This window comes from Phaethon lepturus, unplaced genomic scaffold (assembly GCF_000687285.1).
Source record: "Phaethon lepturus isolate BGI_N335 unplaced genomic scaffold, ASM68728v1 scaffold9289, whole genome shotgun sequence".
Taxonomy (NCBI): Eukaryota; Metazoa; Chordata; class Aves; order Phaethontiformes; family Phaethontidae; genus Phaethon; species Phaethon lepturus.
Window position 1 is genome coordinate 45,468 of NW_010562720.1, and position 18,476 is coordinate 63,943.

Below are 18,476 nucleotides of genomic sequence, written 5' to 3' on the forward strand. Positions count from 1 at the left end.
GAAAACATGGTAATTCCATCCCATTTATTTCCCCCCGTATCATATTTACAAATTTTAGAGAACTCCAAAATGAAAAGACTTGGAAGGCCAGGATATGCATCTGGGCTTGTTCAAACTTTCACTGCTTTAGATTAGCAATATAAAGATTAACGACAGTTTCAAATTCAGAAGTCAGTCTTTTAAGTGCAAAAAGCACAAAAAGAAACACTTTTGTGAAGCAAAATAAATACCGCACATCACTGTTTCTTCTGAAGTGCAATTTCTCCTGTTTCACTTATTGTTAAAGTAATTATTCATTAATTCAACTGCTTTCCAAAAACAAGCAAGCAAACAAAACAAAAAAACCAACCTAGCACAACCACCTTCCTTTGGGAAGCAAGTTAATTTTCCATCTCAAATAGCCAACTTCTTCACCCACTGCAAATCCATATGCAGGAGCAGTAAGTCCCTGACAGCTGAGTCTGCACTACCTTACCAGATCACCTGAGAATCAAATGCTTCAGGACAAGGCTGGAGAACAGACAGCAGGCATGACCACCAATGACCTATATCTTGTGGTAATGCCTAATGACTCTGACTGGGTGTCTAAATCCATAATAAAAATACAGTATATAAAAATTGCCAAATGAAAACACAAGATGATAGAAAATAACTAAACATAATAAAATGTCACGAAGATCACAAAATACAAGCAGGACCACAGGACTGTACTAAGAAACAAAGACAATAACTACAGCATCTTTATGGTGGCATTTTACATTTATGTCTTAAGTAGGCATCTGATGGAGAGGAGAACAGCAAATGCAGAAAGCTGCAGCAGGCTCCTCCTTTCTGTTAGGAATGGTGATGTGTGTGTTTGAGACTACAACTAGCGGGGAGCACGTGATGGCGTCCTTGCTTGCTATCATAAGGATGCCTTCACCAGCTAGATAAGAGATCAGGAGAGTGACTTTAAAAGCGGAAGCAAGTAGCTTGTGCCCAGTGGGGCAGAACAGTGAGGAAGCAAGGGAGAAACAGAAAGTTAACACAGTTGGAAGCAGCAGCCAGGCAGATTCTTCTTGTAAATAATCTGTTTAGACATAAGAGGAGCAAGATCACGCTATGAGGACTGCAGCAACTGGGTAAGGTGGATGTGAGTTTCAGTTATGGATGCTAGTAAGACTGATTGGATCTTAAAGATGTATATGAAGAAGTGGTAAGATTTGGTTACACAATCAACTAAGGGGGATAGAAGAATGCATTTCTGAGTTCCTGGTGTGAATGATGGAGGAGATGAAACTGTAATCATAGCGATAGTGAAAGGAAAAAGTGGCTAAAGGAAGAAATAAGACTCAAATTGGAAGACCTCACAGGAAACTGCAGAAGTGGAAATTTTAAGAATTTTCATTAATATATGAGAGTTATTCTTAACATCTTAAATCTAAAATGACTGTAATTCAACTGGGTTATCTTTATAAAAAGCACACACATTTGCTCTTTACGTCTGCAAGTCTCTCTACTGCAGGAAAAAAGAAACTAAGTGACTTAAAAATATGCCAGTTTTAACAAACTTGTTGGCATTAGAATATTGCCACAAAAGCATTTAAGTGTGGGTTTTGTTTTGTGTTTTTTTCTTTTTTGTTTAAAAAAACCCCAACACCACAATTTATACTTAAAAAAGGTGTCTCTTCAGACCATGAAATTATGTTTTTGAGTTTCCCTAAAAGTACTTCTCAGACAATTCAATTTCTGTCTTACAATATACACAAGTATATAGGGGGGAAAAAAAAAAATCAAAGAATAATTCTCAGAATAATTTATTTTTTACCCACAGATCAATGTTAAAATCTAAGAACAACAAGAATCTAAGGCTCTCTTCCCAGTACAAATTAAACCGTCAGAACATATTCTGAAGTGATACTACAGAGATCAGTTTTACTTTCATGTGGGTAGAGGTTTGCCAAAGGCACTGTGCTCCTCAGAGAGTTAAGATGACGTAGAGAACAACGGATTGACACATTTAGAGTAACATGCTCTATATGACTCCCAATACTTTCTTCTCCCTCCTCTACACTTTTAAATGTCTCTCAGATGAAAAGCGCAAAAAGGTAATTTGCTAGGCTTTCACATTTTTCCCGATGACTGTGAATTAAAAGGACAAGTCCTTTTAAACACTTGTTTCTTTTTGTTTTTATGGCAGTGAAAAGAACTAAGCAGAATCTGCCAGGAATCATCAAAACATGATTGTACTGTTACAAATGCTGACCATGATCTAGATCATCACTCCTTTCTATATCAAGACTACTAAGCAACCGGTTAGGAACCAATGCAGAGATCGAGAGAGAGACATGAACTAATGTGTATGTTGTGAATACTGGAAGCTATCAAAGATCTTGATGTTTTTGCTACACACTTCACATAGCCTTTATAACAACTGCACGTCACATCCTTATATAGCTGAATCAGTATAGCTTTTCCAAGGTCAGTCAGCATATATTGGCTTATACTATTTCCAAGAGTTGCCTACTAGATTTCTTGCTAAGTTTATGGAAGGCTTTCAGTTTTTACTCTGTACACTGTTACTTACACAGAAGCAAAAGAAGATGAGTTAGAAGAACAGCTAGCAAACTGTATACTTTTAAAGGGGGCAATGACTGCAAGCAGTAGCCATTAGCATGAACTAAATTACGATTAGAACTACAGCGTTTTAACCGATTAAAGGATTTGCAATTCAAACTCTGAAAAGAGATCGATCATTGTAACAATCCAGACTGCACCCTTCCTTCCCTCACAACCCTCCATCTCTCCCCCAAACTAAGACAACATGCAGGTAGGGATTTATAATCAACAATATGGATTAATTAATTGTAATGATCAGTAACAGCTCAATCAGATTAATTGCACTGTAACAAACAGAAGTGAATTACCTCGTCTTCGCCCATAACTCCTCGCTGCATGCAAACAAAGGACAATTGTAAAATGACAAATAACTGTATCATTCCCACATATTAAAATATTTAAGATACAAAGAACTATGTGGGTAAGTGATAAGTAAAAATCTGCATCGGTACTTGCTACTGACAATTGTAGATGAGAATGCATTAAACTGAAGTCTCACTGAAATACCACGCTATTTTACTACTAAATTGACATTAGCACCAGCTATAAAGAACATACTTTAAAATATTTCAATGTGTCTTTACACTTGAGCTTAACTTCATGTTAACTATGGATCCATAAATTATGCTAACTTTGTAATTCATCCTCACAAACTTGATTACGTGATTCGCATCTTACACAAGTGTCTAACACACCATGTACTGAAACTGTAAAAAGGAAAATATTACTTTAAAAAGCATGTAGCAAGCATTAAATTAATCACAGAAACATCCTGGTCCACGGAACAGTTTGTACAGTCCTTTACAGTGACAATACAAATGCTATAAGCCATGACCTTCCTTTTTCATGAAAAGACCTAGCAGAAAATTAACCGCAAGGTTTTGTTTGAAACAAGAGAGTCCTTGTGGTAGCAAACAAAATCAGGGCACAAGTCACAAGAAATACCATTGTATCAAAAATATTGCACAAAGGCAAAGCAACAATTTCTGACAGACTACAAGTAAATTCAAGATTTTCCTAACTTTTGCGTTTTGTAAGACTCTTAAAGTGATCATGCTTATAGATACAGTTCAGAAGACCTTGCTGATTGCTTCTCTGCCTGAAGGCTAGGAAACTAAAAATAGACAGATTACTAATACAAAAACTATTAAGCTGTGTGTAATTTCTTAGTTACGTTTCCACAAAGTATTTTCAATTCCTTTTTCACAGACTTTGTATCTGAGAAAGATTACTTTAATCATTACAGCATTGTAGTTAAATTTCCAAATAGAAAACATTACTATAAACCATAATGTTATAGCAACATTTATGAGCAAAGATTCCTGTGCCTCAAGCATTATTGTTTTGATTTTACTAGAACTCCTTACGTACATCTCTCCTAAAAAGCAGCTGTGGTTCTGGGACATTGAAACACATGCAGCCTCATAAACTCGGTGATTTGTAAATATCATTCACTGTTCTGTTCTCATATTATTAAATACTTACACTCTGGTACCTCCCATTCGCCCGGGATTTTTCAAAATTTTAGTTAAGTATAATTTTTTTTGTTGTTGTTCTCATGATCCTTTCCTACTAGGAATTCCACGGATTGCTTATGGAAATCTGAAAATCTCTCTCTTTGTTTTTCCTCCCTTAAAACTGTTGATTTTTTACACAACAGTCATCATATTCCTATCGAACTTGCACTGAACTCACTTTCAAATTTATTTTCTTTGATCTGAAAGAATTACTGTTGATAAGAACAGTCTTTTGCTTAAAGTTTGTCAGATCCTCCAGCTCTCTACTAAAAGTCAAACCAGAAAAGCACACTTTCCGAAGGAGGCTTGGGTATCTAACCAAGTGGAAACACCTAATTTCAGATTTCCCACATCCAAATAGAATCCACAAAACATAACGTGTTCTTCCATGTGATTAGTTCTCTCATTAGTTGCTGCTGCACAGGGAGACTAATGCCGAACTTTAGACTTGTTTTCCTCTGAAGTCAGGCACTCACGAGGCACGCAGTTCTGTGTCAGCGTTGCAGCATGTACAAATCTCTTCTGACTCTCAGCCAAAGTGACTTCCCACATAGCATTAGCAGTGGCATCACTAAGCCCTCATCTAACACCCCCGTATCCCTTTTTTTTGTTCTTCCACAATAAAACTAGAGTAACCACAGAAAATTCAAGTGCATCACACCCATAGCAGTGACTGCAGTGCCATGTTCTCTCATTATCAAAGAATAATATACAAGTGCATATTAATAAGCAACTTTTAGCACAAGCTTTAGTAATTTTTCTTCTCTTCTGCCACTTCTGCTCCTTTCTGCCACCAAACCAGGTCAGCTATTTTCTTACATTTTCATAGTTAAGACAAGCTGATATGAAGCATAAAAATATGTTGTTACAGAATACCTGAACTGTTTTTCTTTGTGCGTTTAAAAATAAGCAACAACAGTTTCAAGGGTTATTAAAATGCTAAAAAAACCCCAATGCAATTTAACTTGAAAAGGTAGTTACTGCACTATTTTATATATATGGAAATTCCAAAGATGTACCAAGATGTATTCTTTGCTCAGCAAATCAGAGAAAATGGGAAAATAACCGTACTTAATGTTGTCACATTATTTACTTTACTTGTACAGCAAACTCCGTTCCCTGATATTTATCTGTCTTGTCCATTTAGATTGCAAATTAGTTTGGGCAGGGATTTCTGCCACTTTGAATCTAGAAAAACATGATCCTATTCTTAGACAATCTGTAAGCACTGCTGCAGTAAATGTGATCATTAACACTAAAATGTATGGTTTTGCAAAAGTCATTATTTTTTTATATTTTTATCCAGACCACAGTGGTTATAGTATAGATGAGGTGTTTTAATAACAGTAAGTACAAAGTCTTACCGTTACTAAAAATATGATGTTAAAGCAAACATATCCTATCTTCATGAAATTTGAGTATTTAAATCTCTCCACTTTACATATATATATAAAAAACTTTTCTTTCAAAGGCCAGATACTACTTGTGAAAAGTTCCACTGAATCAAACTTTTAGTACATTGTAAGCAATGAAATTATTCTTTATGAAGATACTAGATAAATCAGAAATATTTCTCTATTTATTACAATAGTATGTACATAATGTTTTATACCTTTCAGGGCACACATCCTTACAGAGTGTGTGGTCTTTATAAAAATACACATTACATATATTTAATTATACATTTAGGTATATAATATATATAGCTTTATATATATATGTATTTAATATATACATCTACATAACTGGCCATTCAGCCTGGAGAAGAGAAGGCTCCAGGGAGACCTTATTGCAGCCTTCCAGTACTTAAAGGGGCCTTAGAAGAAAGATGGAGACAGACTTTTTAGCAGGGCGTGTTGCGATAGGACAAGGGGTAACGGTTTTAAACAAAAAGAAGGTAGATTCAGACCAGATATAAGGAAGAAATCTTTCAAAATGCGGGTGGTGAAACCCTGGCACAGGTCGCCCAGAGAGGTGGTAGATGCCCCATCCCTGGAAACATTCCAGGTCAGGCTGGACGGGACCCTGAGCAACCTGATCTAGTTGAAGATGTCCCTGCTCATTGCAGTAGGACTAGATGGCCTTTAAAGGTCCCTTTGAACTCAAATTATTCTGCGATTCTATGATAATTAGTACATATGTTTACATAAATAATTCCAGGGGAGACAGCCCTTTCGGGAACGCCACACACTGTAGGTAAATAATTGACTGACAGCAACAAAAAAGGAGGAATTCTTCCTTCAATCCTGAACTTGTTCAAAGAGTAAGTCATACAGAAATATTTTTTGTACGTTTTAGTCTATAAAGCTGGATATCTTAATTAGCCAAAAACTCTGAGAGACTTCAAATGAGTGAGAAAGTGCAACAGATACACTGTTATTCTAGAAAATATAAATTAGGAGACACATACAAGAAGTATGATGATGTCCAATAAAAACAAAGTCCAATAACTTTGGAACATTAAGAGTGCTGTATATACAACACAGACATTCCCTTACAGTTAAACCTTCTCTTTCTATACCCCTGAAGTTGCATACTAATAAGGCTTAAACCTGTCAAAAAAAATTAATACCTGCCTTTCTGCAACTTAGATCAGCTCAGCGACAGAAGTAGCAGAGACAGAAGTATATACAGTTTTAGTGCATGTTTATCTAACATCACACAATACAACTTTGTACGTTATGTGAGCAATGCTATCACACAGATAGTAACTATATCATTTCTATTTTACTCAGACATTTATTTCAAATATGTACCAGAGATCAAATATGGATGCATTTAAGTAACTGAATGACTGAACTGAATTAAAAATATTATGTTGTACAACAGGAAAAACTAGTAGTCAAGCTTCCTATAAAGACAACTATGAAAATTTATGATAGAAAGCAAGATAAAATACTATTTGTCCCTAACATTCCTGATTTAATGATCAAATGTTAACAGTGAAGTAATAACACCTTTTTCATTAATACTTGTCATTGAAAGAAATCCATAAACAATTACGGCAAAAATTTCCCGTAGAAATAGAGGTAGGTGCCTAATTCCCATTTTATTCTATTGGAGATGGGTGCCTAAATTCTATTAAGATTTCTTTAGAAATCATATCTTTATAGATTTTAAGGCTGAAAGAGATTGTTATAACCATTCAAATTTGGCATGCCTAATGGACTACAGAAACTCATTTAGCAATTCCTGTATAGGAAGTTTAATAACTTCTGTTTGAAGTAAAACACCTTTCTTAGAAGGACAACGAGCTATAGTATCTTTAAGATGGAAAGTCCATTACTCCCTTGCTAAACTAATCAAATGGTGAAATGTGTTTCAACAGCCATTAAAAAAATTCAATGCACTGAAACTATAAAAGGGGGGGAACCCTATAATGGGGAAAAAAACACCCTACACCCCAACAAATTGGACTCTTGCATTATTACTTGCTACAGAAAGGTTCTCTCTGAGATAAGTTGACAATTAAAGATGTATTCAGGTAAACCCATTCCAAAGTATCTTTTTTTTGACTTTTGAGAGATAACAGTTATTAAAAATCCATTGCTTTTTTTACAGCTTTTGCTGACACAGATATATAATTATCAACTATATAATTTATTAAAACAGATAAATCATCTTTCCTTTGGTTCATTTCATTAATTTAAACAATGACAACTGTAAATATTAGGTACAGTTCAGTAAGTACCCTTTAAATGATCTGGAAAAGATCTATCATTTAAGAAGAGGAAAAAGTAACTAAAAATAAGTTTTATCTAGAAGTGCTTCGTCTTAAAAGGGTTGAGGAATTCCAGCCTGGTTCATGTCAGAACCTTACAGGGATCCACAGATACCAGTCCACTGAAATCAAGCCAACTAAAATCCAGTGAGGGTCATGATCTAGTGTGAAGTATTAGGGCACACATAGATCCTTTAAAATGTTGGTGCTTTTCTTTCATGAAGGTCTGGTATTCTTGCTCGTCCTCCTAGCAACTACAACACTTACTGAGAAAGCAAGGGACAAATGTGAGTCTCTGGATTACCAAGTCTCCTCCTCCCTATTCCTCCCTCCAGGGCACCAATTACAGGAATACAGGGAAATGTTAGCTTGAATCCACTTAAGCAGAGAAGGAAACTGAAGTCTACAACTTTATCAGCAACTCTTCAAGCTGTAATTCTCATTACTGCACATTTGGAGGAAGCCCCTCAATTCTTCCTAAGAAAGGAAGGTTGTAGCAGAGTCTAAGCAGCTGGAGCTTCCCAGAAGCTGTGCCCACTGCTTCTGTTCTCGAGCTGTAAGGAGATGCTCAGACACTCCAACTTGAGGTGGCTCTGAACGGTATACATGATTGCACTGGACTTCATTGACGGGTACACCAGACTCTCCAGGTCATGGCAGAGAGCTTAGATGTCTAAACCGAGGTTCGAAATTAAATTCTAACAGGCATACCTAAAAATTAGGTGTTGCAGCACCTGTCTTTTAAATAGTCAAATCGTTAATTTTTATCTCACCTATTGAAGGTTGGAGATAATAGTGCAGCTTTTGAAGAGGACAGCAATCACATTAAGTGCCAATTTCCAAACTACACTGGAAACCCCACCAGCATTAATAACAAATCAAAATATTCTTCAGTGCATATTGTAGCTCTGTGGTAAGGTTTTCAAGATAGCCTGGTACCACTGAGATGCATTTTTCCAATGTCCGTGGTAATAGCAAAAACTTTTTTTCCTAGATATTCTATAGAGTAACAATGCTTCCCACATGCTCTTTTAGCACGCAAAACTGTAAAAAGAGAAGCTCCCCATTCTAAGTCTTGAAGCAAATTAAAAAAATATTAATTTCTTACACTGATTGCATTGAAGTATTTCACAGTTGCTTATAAGACTGCTTAGATTTTAATACCTTCCCATCTAACTCTTCATCATAAATAAGGCGATAATGACAATTGCATTTATACCACCTGAACAAACCAGCCTGCAGAACAGGTCTTACAGTTGCAGTTAAATACAGAAAACTAACTGTTGTAAATGTTGTAACATCAAGCACACCAATATTCAATGTCATTTCTGACCAGGAATCAGGATTATGGCCTGTGTGGGCTAAACAGTAATTTTATTTCAATAGTTAAGTAGCTATTTACACTTTTCAAAATACTCCATTATCTTAAAGAACTATTCAATAAGAAACTATTCAATACCAATCTTCAAATGCTCATTGTGCAGTACTTTTCCTTTACTGGGTATAAAGCTAAACCCGAATTCCTTAAATTTTTAAACAGTTGCTCAGTGCTACAGAAGGGAGATAGGTATTTTTTACATCTTATATCCATTTGCACAAATGTAAATGACTCTGCAGAAGGGTAAGGCAATTAAAAAAAGAGGTCCACAAACCTGAAATAACTATTCTGACTGAAGTATTAAAAAATACTTCAGTCTCTACTGGTAACATTTAGACCCATCAAGTCAATGACAAAAGTGTACGTGCTTTGTGTACAACAGCTTCCACTTTTTCTAATCTAGAGAAGCTGTGGCTTTATAGTTCTATTTTTTCCCTATGTAGAAAACATTTGTGTGCAAAACCTCTGATTTATTATTGACTTAGATGGATTACCAAGCTCTGCTTCCTTCTTTAGCTTTGGACAAAGGCTAAAGTTCATGCCTTCACTGAGTAGCAGATGTTCATGAAGTTTGACCTACTGGGAGAGGGACGTGAACATGAACTCTTAACTTCAGCATATTTCACAGTTAGAAACATATTTGACAAAGCCAGTTCCAAAAAACCCTACAAAAATAAAATGTTATTTCCCGTAAGTATAATATAAAGTATCTAGTTCACCCTTCATTTACACAAGATAGAAAAACATGCCTTCCTGGCCTTCTTATTTTTCTAATCCCTGTTTCTGTATAATAGATTTCTAGCCGATCTTTGGAGAACATACCACTGGTTTGCTTGAGTACAAAAAAGAATAGTGCATCATTACAACCATTTCAGATTTCAAATAAGCTAGATATAATGAAAGGCTGTTGCAAGATTAGCTCTTGCCATTCAACTCTGAAAAATGGCAACAGTCCCATCAGTGTTGAAGACTAGAGGCAAGTAATTCAATAACAGAATATAATAGTATAATTTTATACCAACATGTCAGATTTAAGCTAAGCTAGAGATAATTAGAAACTGTTAGAAGATTAGCACTTACCATTTAACATCAGAAGATTGTCAGTCCCTGGATGCGGATAACTCAAGCGACCTTAAAAGAAAACAAAAACCAAAGAACAAAACAAAACAAATGCAGAGGTTTTAGCTATTATGCTAGAAAAAATAATGAAAAAAATCACTGCTTAGAATTTAAATATAAACTATATTTCCAGTTTGCCTAAGGGAAATAAAGAGCTAATATTTAACTCCAAGCACATTAACCAACAATACCCTTGACCCAAGTTAAAGCTGACAAGAACAGACTTCTTAACCTTAATTCTCTGGTCATAAGATCTGCAATGTGCTTTGGGATCAGCTCCAATAGGATAAAGCCACTTTTTGTTTCATGACACCCAGAAATAGTGCTGACTACTTTAGTCTTCTCTTTCATAGTGACTGTGAATAACTGTACTATGCACATTGCTTAACAGAGCGGCATTTCTACAGCTTAGTGCTTCTCTACTGAATCAATTTAAGAAAAATCATGTTAATAGGAATTAAGGCATTAAAATTTTATTAACCAATTTATGACCATGTCTTGGTGTATTATATATAACCATTGTATGTAATATTTTTCAGTAAGTCTGGCAAATGTGGAGTACTGCTTTATCTACAGAATTAACAAAGTTAAAGAATATGATAGATAACATTTTCAACATTTTACATTGAATAAAAATTACATGAAAACCTCATATCCTGATATTAGAATTTTTCAAATATTGCATTTTACTACATTGCTTGCATGTTACACTTTAGCACTTAAATGAATGGTTTAAAATGCACAGCTGAAGTGTCTGTTCACTGCAAATTCCTTTTTATTAAAGGAGACGTTTTCTGTTTACAGGAAGCTGCAAACATACCAGCAGTGCTCGCTGACCTAGAGAGACATTTACAATAGCTGCTGTGTTTGGAAGAAGTATGCTTTAATGTGCAAAAAACTACATTTCCATCTATCTTGCTATTAAAACATACTTACTTGCTTATAATCCATAAGCATATATAAAAAATACTGTATCTTAAACATTTAAATCTTTTGGAGGAAACGAGAATGTTTGCGGAGGTATAAAGAAGAATCCAGTCTGGACACAATGGATGTTTAGAACATCAGGCTTAACGGGGAATATATATGCAGATGGTTTGCAAGATGTGAGTTAAGTATTAGTAAGACACTGTCATACCCTAGTAAGACTCACTCCTTCCAAAAAGAAAAGCAGGGGGGGGAAAAAAAAGGGGGGGGGACACACACGACAGGGACAAGACAGAAAACCAAATCAGGAATCCATATATTAAGGCTGCCTAACAATGCCTGTCGTACACTGGGTTTTTTTCTTCCCTACTGTTGGTAAACTCATGTGATTAGCAGCAAAACTGGAAATTTCTCGAAATAGTAGTCCTGTGTCCCAAGGGATACCATCTTTGGGTTAAATAAAAAACCTCATTGCTGAAAATCTGTAAGTCGGTTTAAGTTTTGTTCTTCCCCTTTAGGAAAGCAACATGGTAATTTTCTACGAAAAACTATAAAAAAAATACACATTATGAGCTCTTACACTTCAAACTTCGAAATAGCAAGATTAAGATAATTTAGGATATTTTATTCAGCCTTATCATTTACAGGCATTGTGGCAAAAAGATTTTTATACAGCCCCATATAATTTCTGTTCCCACACATTTCATTATTTTAAGAATGGATGGTATCGGAACACCTGCAGATTAGGTAGGAACTATTTGCTTTGGAACCTAAAAGTATGGAGAAAGCAGTGAAGGGCAAGGGCAGCCTCCTGGAAAAAGGCAATGAATGCCACCCAAAAGGACTCTGCTGTCTTCTCTAACTTCTACAGAATTTTTGAGCAGGCTTTAGGCAAGATAAAAAAAAAATCTTTGCAGGAGCCTCTGTCTTCACATTCCTTATCTTCAAGATGTCCAGTTTTAATATACAAGCCAATTTTTATGTCACGCTGAACATTTACAGCTATACCTAATGTTTATCAGAACTATAAATATTCTGCCCATCTAGCAACGCATGCTGGTAAAACAGGGAAAGAATTAGGAACAAGACATCCTTGAATTGCAGTCTGGGAGCTGCCACTGGTTTGCTCAGCCTGGTGTGTAACAAGTCACTTTGCTTTACTTAGTTCTTCGGTCTATAAAGGTAACTCATTTGTCTAGCAGCAAGGATTTTATAAGATTATTTAGTGTCACCATCATATTCATATATGGTGCTATAGAAATACTTGTAACAATACGAGCTGTTGCTTGCAAATCAGAATGCTGTATCTATCTGGAATAACAATAGAAATTGCGAGAAATAATTCTGTCCTCTTGAAGCTCCCAGAGTCTGTGGTGACAGTCTTTCTCCCTGCCTGTATACATTTATCTTCTTTTCCTATTCAGCAAGGGAGACAAAAGATACATTTTTTCATGTAATTACTACAGAAAAAGAGGTCAGATTTAAGGCCTAACAGGAGAAAGAAGCCCACCAGTGTCAACACCTGGAGAGGAAAACTGTTCTAGAAGGTAGTAAATTCTGGGTTTACAACTCTGGTTTTGCATTCTTTTGCTTTTTTTCCCCTATAGCTTCACAGATAAGCTGCATCTGACACGTTGAAATAATAAAGCACTCCTCATTAAGCAGCGGGGAGAGAGTGCACCAAGGAGCTGGGCCCACTACTGCAGCGTAAGACCTATGAATCACAGGAACACAAAGAAACCCAATCTTGTTGCATTACGGAGATTTGCTAGCTCAGGTAATGAATGATTTGAGGGTTAGAAAGCAAAAATGAGTAACACAGTATTCAGTACATGTACAGCTGTACTGGAGTTCTTTTAAGTCTTATTTACATCACTATTTCAATGATATTGTACTTTGCATTATTGCATTTTGGTGAACTTTAATACTTCTGTTTACTACTATGTCTAGTAGTTGGACTTACAACCTTAGAAACATTTTTAACGTAGATGGTTTGCTTACTTTTTCAAAATACAGTCACTGCTATGTTAACTTAGGTTCTTATCCCCCAGATTAATCTGTTGAAGCAAAATGCAGTGTTTCTATGGTGTCCATCTGAATTTAAAGATGTATGTAAATTCAGAACACTTTCTGCATGGAACTGGGTGCAAGATCAGTCTTACAGAGAGCTCACATGACGCTATTTTTTCACAGATTATTCTAGTTAAATGGACATATACAATATTAAACCTCACTTAAAATACCAGTATATAAAATACAGAAAATGGGAGTACCATCTTACAACAATTTACTTTGCTTCTATCATATTTCTTTCTATTCAGGTATCTTCACTGCATGTTGTTCGATGTGTTTTAAAAAAAAGTATCATTTTAAGAACTGCCCTCCCCATTAATCCTATCTAATCCCATCCTACTTCAATGTCAGTAATCTAGACTCATATAAACTGTTCAGTATTCCAGTGATTCCAGTGGCCTCCGCCTGCTTAAAAAGGAAATTGTAATAATATATTAAGATGCTTTACTAGTTTAAAATCAATAACAAATTAGTTAGAGAATATCTAATATTTAAGTAATAGACGTATTCCATTCCTGAGAAATTAGAAGTAATCACTTCACTGATTGTCTACAGAATTTAGCTCTATAGCATCCAAAATTAGTAATGTGCTGCTAATCTGGAACAAATAAATGCCTAGTATTACAGTACTGCATCACAGTTTCATGTTACAGAAATTTTCTCTGTGCAAACCTGAAATTGCAACTTTATCACATTACTGCTAATTAATAATTCGCATGTATCATGGCTAAATTCAAAATAGTATTGCTACAAAGAAGCAGATATGTTTAACATTTCTTATGCGAGCAGAATATTATATTTAGCCCATATGTGTATGTGATTAACGTTAACAGAACTGCCTGGTATGTACTTCCCACAATGTATTTATTCGTCTACAAGGACATGAAAAAATAAAAAGCTTGTAAATAAATTTTGGTGGGCCAATTTATCCACTAAATCCTGTTAGAAGTCTTGTTAATCCAAACCATAAGGAAAGAGTAAAAAACTTAATTTTAGCTACATTTCTGTAATCTCACTTTACTAATACGGGCGATGGAAATTTATATTTTTTGTAAGCTTCTTCTCAGCACAGAGATGTAGTCATGCTTACTCACTTCTCATTTTAAGGCAAATTCATATCTACTTTTGGAAATGCAAACTTTACTCCTATTTAACTAAACTGTTGGAGGAATCCCCATATATTAAAACATTTGGGATAGATTAAGTATAACGACCACTTTAAACATTGCTGACAGTTTCACAACTTTGATATTTCATGTCTACTCCCCCCGGTTTATTTTAAAAATAAATTAAAAAAAAAGTTTTAAATGGTTGAATGAAGAGACTGAGAATCACAAATTCCTTTCCTATCTTCCTTTTTTCAAGAGATCTCCTGACTAGAAGAGAAAACGCTTCTAAATTAAGCTTTTCCCAAACTACTTTAGCAGACCAGTGAATGGCTGAGGATTGCAGCAGTTTCAGAACGCTCAGTTTTTGAAACAGTGTACTTAAGACAACAGCACAAAACCATGTTTGGACACCACCTAGTTACAAAAAGCCTAGATACTATACTTTCAAACGCTTGTGTAAGAATTATGTAAGTCAAAACGAGGCCAAATGTGTTGTCTCTGATAGTCGATCTATCTAGGCACATCAGTCTATCAGTCTTAAATACATCCTTTTATCATAAAAAGCTGCTATGACAGAAATGGGAAACAATCTGTATGTACAATTTCAATGCCTTTTATGTGACTAAGAGTGAAGTTTTTCTTTCCATAGTTTTTTTTGTTTAGCCTCAGAAACTCTTACCTGAGCACAATTTGAATTACTCAAGGAAGCAATTGCATAACTTTAAACCTTAGAGCTTCATAACATAAAATATAAAACAAATCTCTTTGAAAACAAAAGTTACCATATGCAAAGAAAGAAAATATTCTCTACTGTGTTGCTGAGTCACCAAAGCTTAGCTTTTCTGAGCATGCGCCAGCAGGTTGCTTTTAAAAGATGTGTAACAGCTGAAAAGCAAAACTAAACCAATTTAAAGGGAAAATAAAACCAAGAAAAAGCAAGTCAGACTTCTAAGTGCATCAAGTTATTTTCCCCACAGATAAGCCAAATAATAGGGGTTTACTTTTAGTATTTATTACTAGCTACACAAAAATATTTATAACTTTCCTAAAAAATTTGGTTTGCCCTTCACAAAGTAACAGAAGAAAAATTCAACATGAAGTTAATATTCCTTCTTGTTACTCCTGCTAATATAGCTATGGCTAATTCAAATTCAGTACTGTCCTACATCTAGCTTGCAGAGCTACGGGAGAGTTGGTCAGGAAACAGAATTGAATTGTAAATTGAGTACAATTACTCTTACTCAATACTCTTGCCTTAAAAAAGACAATCCCTTAAATTACATGGAAAATACTATAGTCTTTAATCGAAAGATGTTTAAAACAGTAGATAATAAATTCTATTAAATCACATGCTTCTCAATTCTAATATATATTCCATGCAAAATATAACCATTTCTTTTAAGTTTTTCCCATAATCTGTTTTAGCCCACATGTATTGGCTTTCCTGTTTCTGAAATGTCTAGAACCCAAGTTTTGTGCATCTTAACATCAAGAAGCATTGGTATTTGGGGGAGGAGAAGGAAAAAAAAAATGCAAGTACACAAGATGTACATCTGGAAAAGAGTTATACTACCAAACCCCATGTATTTCAGGCTATCAGTACAGTAATTATTCTCTCAAAATAGCTTTAAGAGCTATTAGAAGAATAAAAAGGGTGTTTAAGAACAATGACGTAAAAATGAATTAATTTATTTTAACTTTTATTCCAGTTTATATTCCATTGACTGGATGGGGTGATCTTAAACATTACTTAATATCTTATTATGAAATGCCTTTCAAGAAAGCTGCATGGGAAATATTAATTTTAATATGATCAGTAGCTTTGCTGCAATGACTAGTGAAGTCAAGCATCTACTCCCTATTGAAAAAATGTCTTACTGCAAACTAAAAATTACTTCTTTCTTTTGATCATGTCTGTAGTAATGACAAAACTTTGTCTAAGAGAAGCCAAAACCATACATCTATGAACCATTTGTTTTGCAGGCATATATTTAGCTTTCAGTGAATCATAGCTGAAATAATTTTTTTCAAGTTCATGAAAGCAAAAGTGGTGAAATTTGACTTCCTTCTCAAATAGATCTTGAAATGTAAACCTTAAAGCTGTGAGCTAGTACACACAGTGTCTGTTCTGCATTGTGCAAAATCTGAGACAAGATGCTTAGTCATACTCCAGATATTGTAAGCAGCTAAATCTGAAACACGTGCTTAAAATTCCTGGGACTTTCATTTTTCTGCTGCGGTCAGATATAAAAGATGGCATTGTGTTTGAGTGCTTAGATTTACTTAAAAACTTGTCATAAAAATAGTCTCTAGTTACAAAATATTCTTTAGTTACAACAAAGTACGTTATATATTAAGAACAAAAAATAAATAACGATAATATTCTTACTCCTGTGCATTCTGCAAGCAAATATGACGGGTTCTTAAGTAAATGTCAGATTTTCTGTGGTGAAAAGAAAAGCCACAGAGACTGAAATAAATAAAAATAGTGTTTCACGGTTTTCAGGGGAAAAAAGTTAAAGTTGCTAGGAAATTACAGAAATGCCAACTAATGGTAACTAAACAGAAGAGGGGTAGAGAGAAACTAAAAGGCTCTTCTAAGATGTGAACTCTTCTTCCCATTTTCAGTCAGTAAGGAACATTTCTCGTGTCTTACTGTTAATAATGTAGCTGTTTCAGTTGAAATAATAACTTCCAAAGAGAAAAAATATCTTAGTCAACCAGTTGAAATAACAGCACACAATTACTGTATTTAAATTCAGTTGGCATGTGCATTATTCTCTGGCACTTGAACAAAAAAAATAGATTTCCTTTGAATTCATCACTATCTATGGCTTCCATCTGTTTTAGTTCAAACATAAAACTTAGGAGAATTTTCACTGCAAGAGTATGATGGTGAAACTGTTAAAAAAAATAAAAACTCTTAACTGTAGATGGAAACCATATACTCATGTCCCTAGAAAGCACAGAGTAAGTATGGAACCTTGACTGTGTTTTTCAAAAGTGTCTATGTATGAACCCGATTCACTTTAAAATCTTAAAGTATTGTGTTGTCTTACTCTCACTGAAAAAATTGTCATTGGAAATATATTATTTTCATATATGGTATCATAATGGAATAGGAAGAGATTAATAGAAGTAAAAATGGGCTTTTTCTGTGCTTGCAATGCCTCTGAAAACTCCTCTGCATTATAAAGCCAAAATGAAAACAGCGAGATGGCACAGGAACAAAGCAACCACTTCCATTTGTCATGTTGGTGTGCACAGAAAAAAGTGAAGAAACAATTGGTTTTCAGGAATGTGAGAGGTGCCAATGACAGTATATTGCGATAGAAGATTTGCATTCTCTGATTTTGTGCTTAACAGTAGCTCTACCTTTTAATATCCTTCCTGATGGTAGATTTAGGTTCAGATAACCAAATAAATATTAGTAACCACGCGAGTGTGACAAATTGAAGCAACAATGCTTTGAAACAGGGATGATCTAACTAGTTACCTTGTCTTTGATGACATATGCATGCTTTTAGTCCACAGCAGTTACCACGGGGCTAACTGTTCACAGGCTTCAACCCCTTTGTGTTACTTAGTAATGTTTTGTAAACATGCAGAACAGACAGAAACTGAATTTAATAATGGACTTAAATGATAAAACTGTTAAAGCTGGAATGAATCCTCTGTAGACAACAAGATCAGATTTAAGAACATCTAAGAAAATGTAATTTCATCTTCCAGAGGAGGAAAATTAACTGGCTAACTAAATGCTACCTACTTACTGATGCTTTGTAGAGATTTCCACCTTGAAAAAACACCACCAAACTTTTGGCTTTACATTCTAGATCTTACAATACTATTACATGCTGTCTGAATACTACAGGTCGTCTAATTGATTACAGATCTTAAGAGAACCATGAGTAGACTTTAGTAAACTCTCTTTCAGATTAGGAGAACACAGACCCTTATGTGCTAAGGTTAATATATATTAAGTCTAGGAGCCTCTATAAATGGAGAATGGATGAGTGTAAACAACGATATAA

General features: G+C 34.9%; 1 protein-coding gene across 1 annotated transcript in view; it reads right to left on the minus strand.

The window, feature by feature from the left end:
• CPEB2 (cytoplasmic polyadenylation element binding protein 2) overlaps positions 1-18,476 on the minus strand; it is a 54,389-nt gene that overhangs the window by 21,860 nt on the left and 14,053 nt on the right. Inside the window, exons 4-5 of the mRNA XM_010294368.1 lie at positions 10,295-10,345; positions 2,907-2,930 (exon numbers count right to left, since the gene is read on the minus strand). Coding sequence (XP_010292670.1) covers positions 2,907-2,930; positions 10,295-10,345 — 75 coding nt within the window. The remainder of the gene's footprint in view (positions 1-2,906; positions 2,931-10,294; positions 10,346-18,476) is intronic.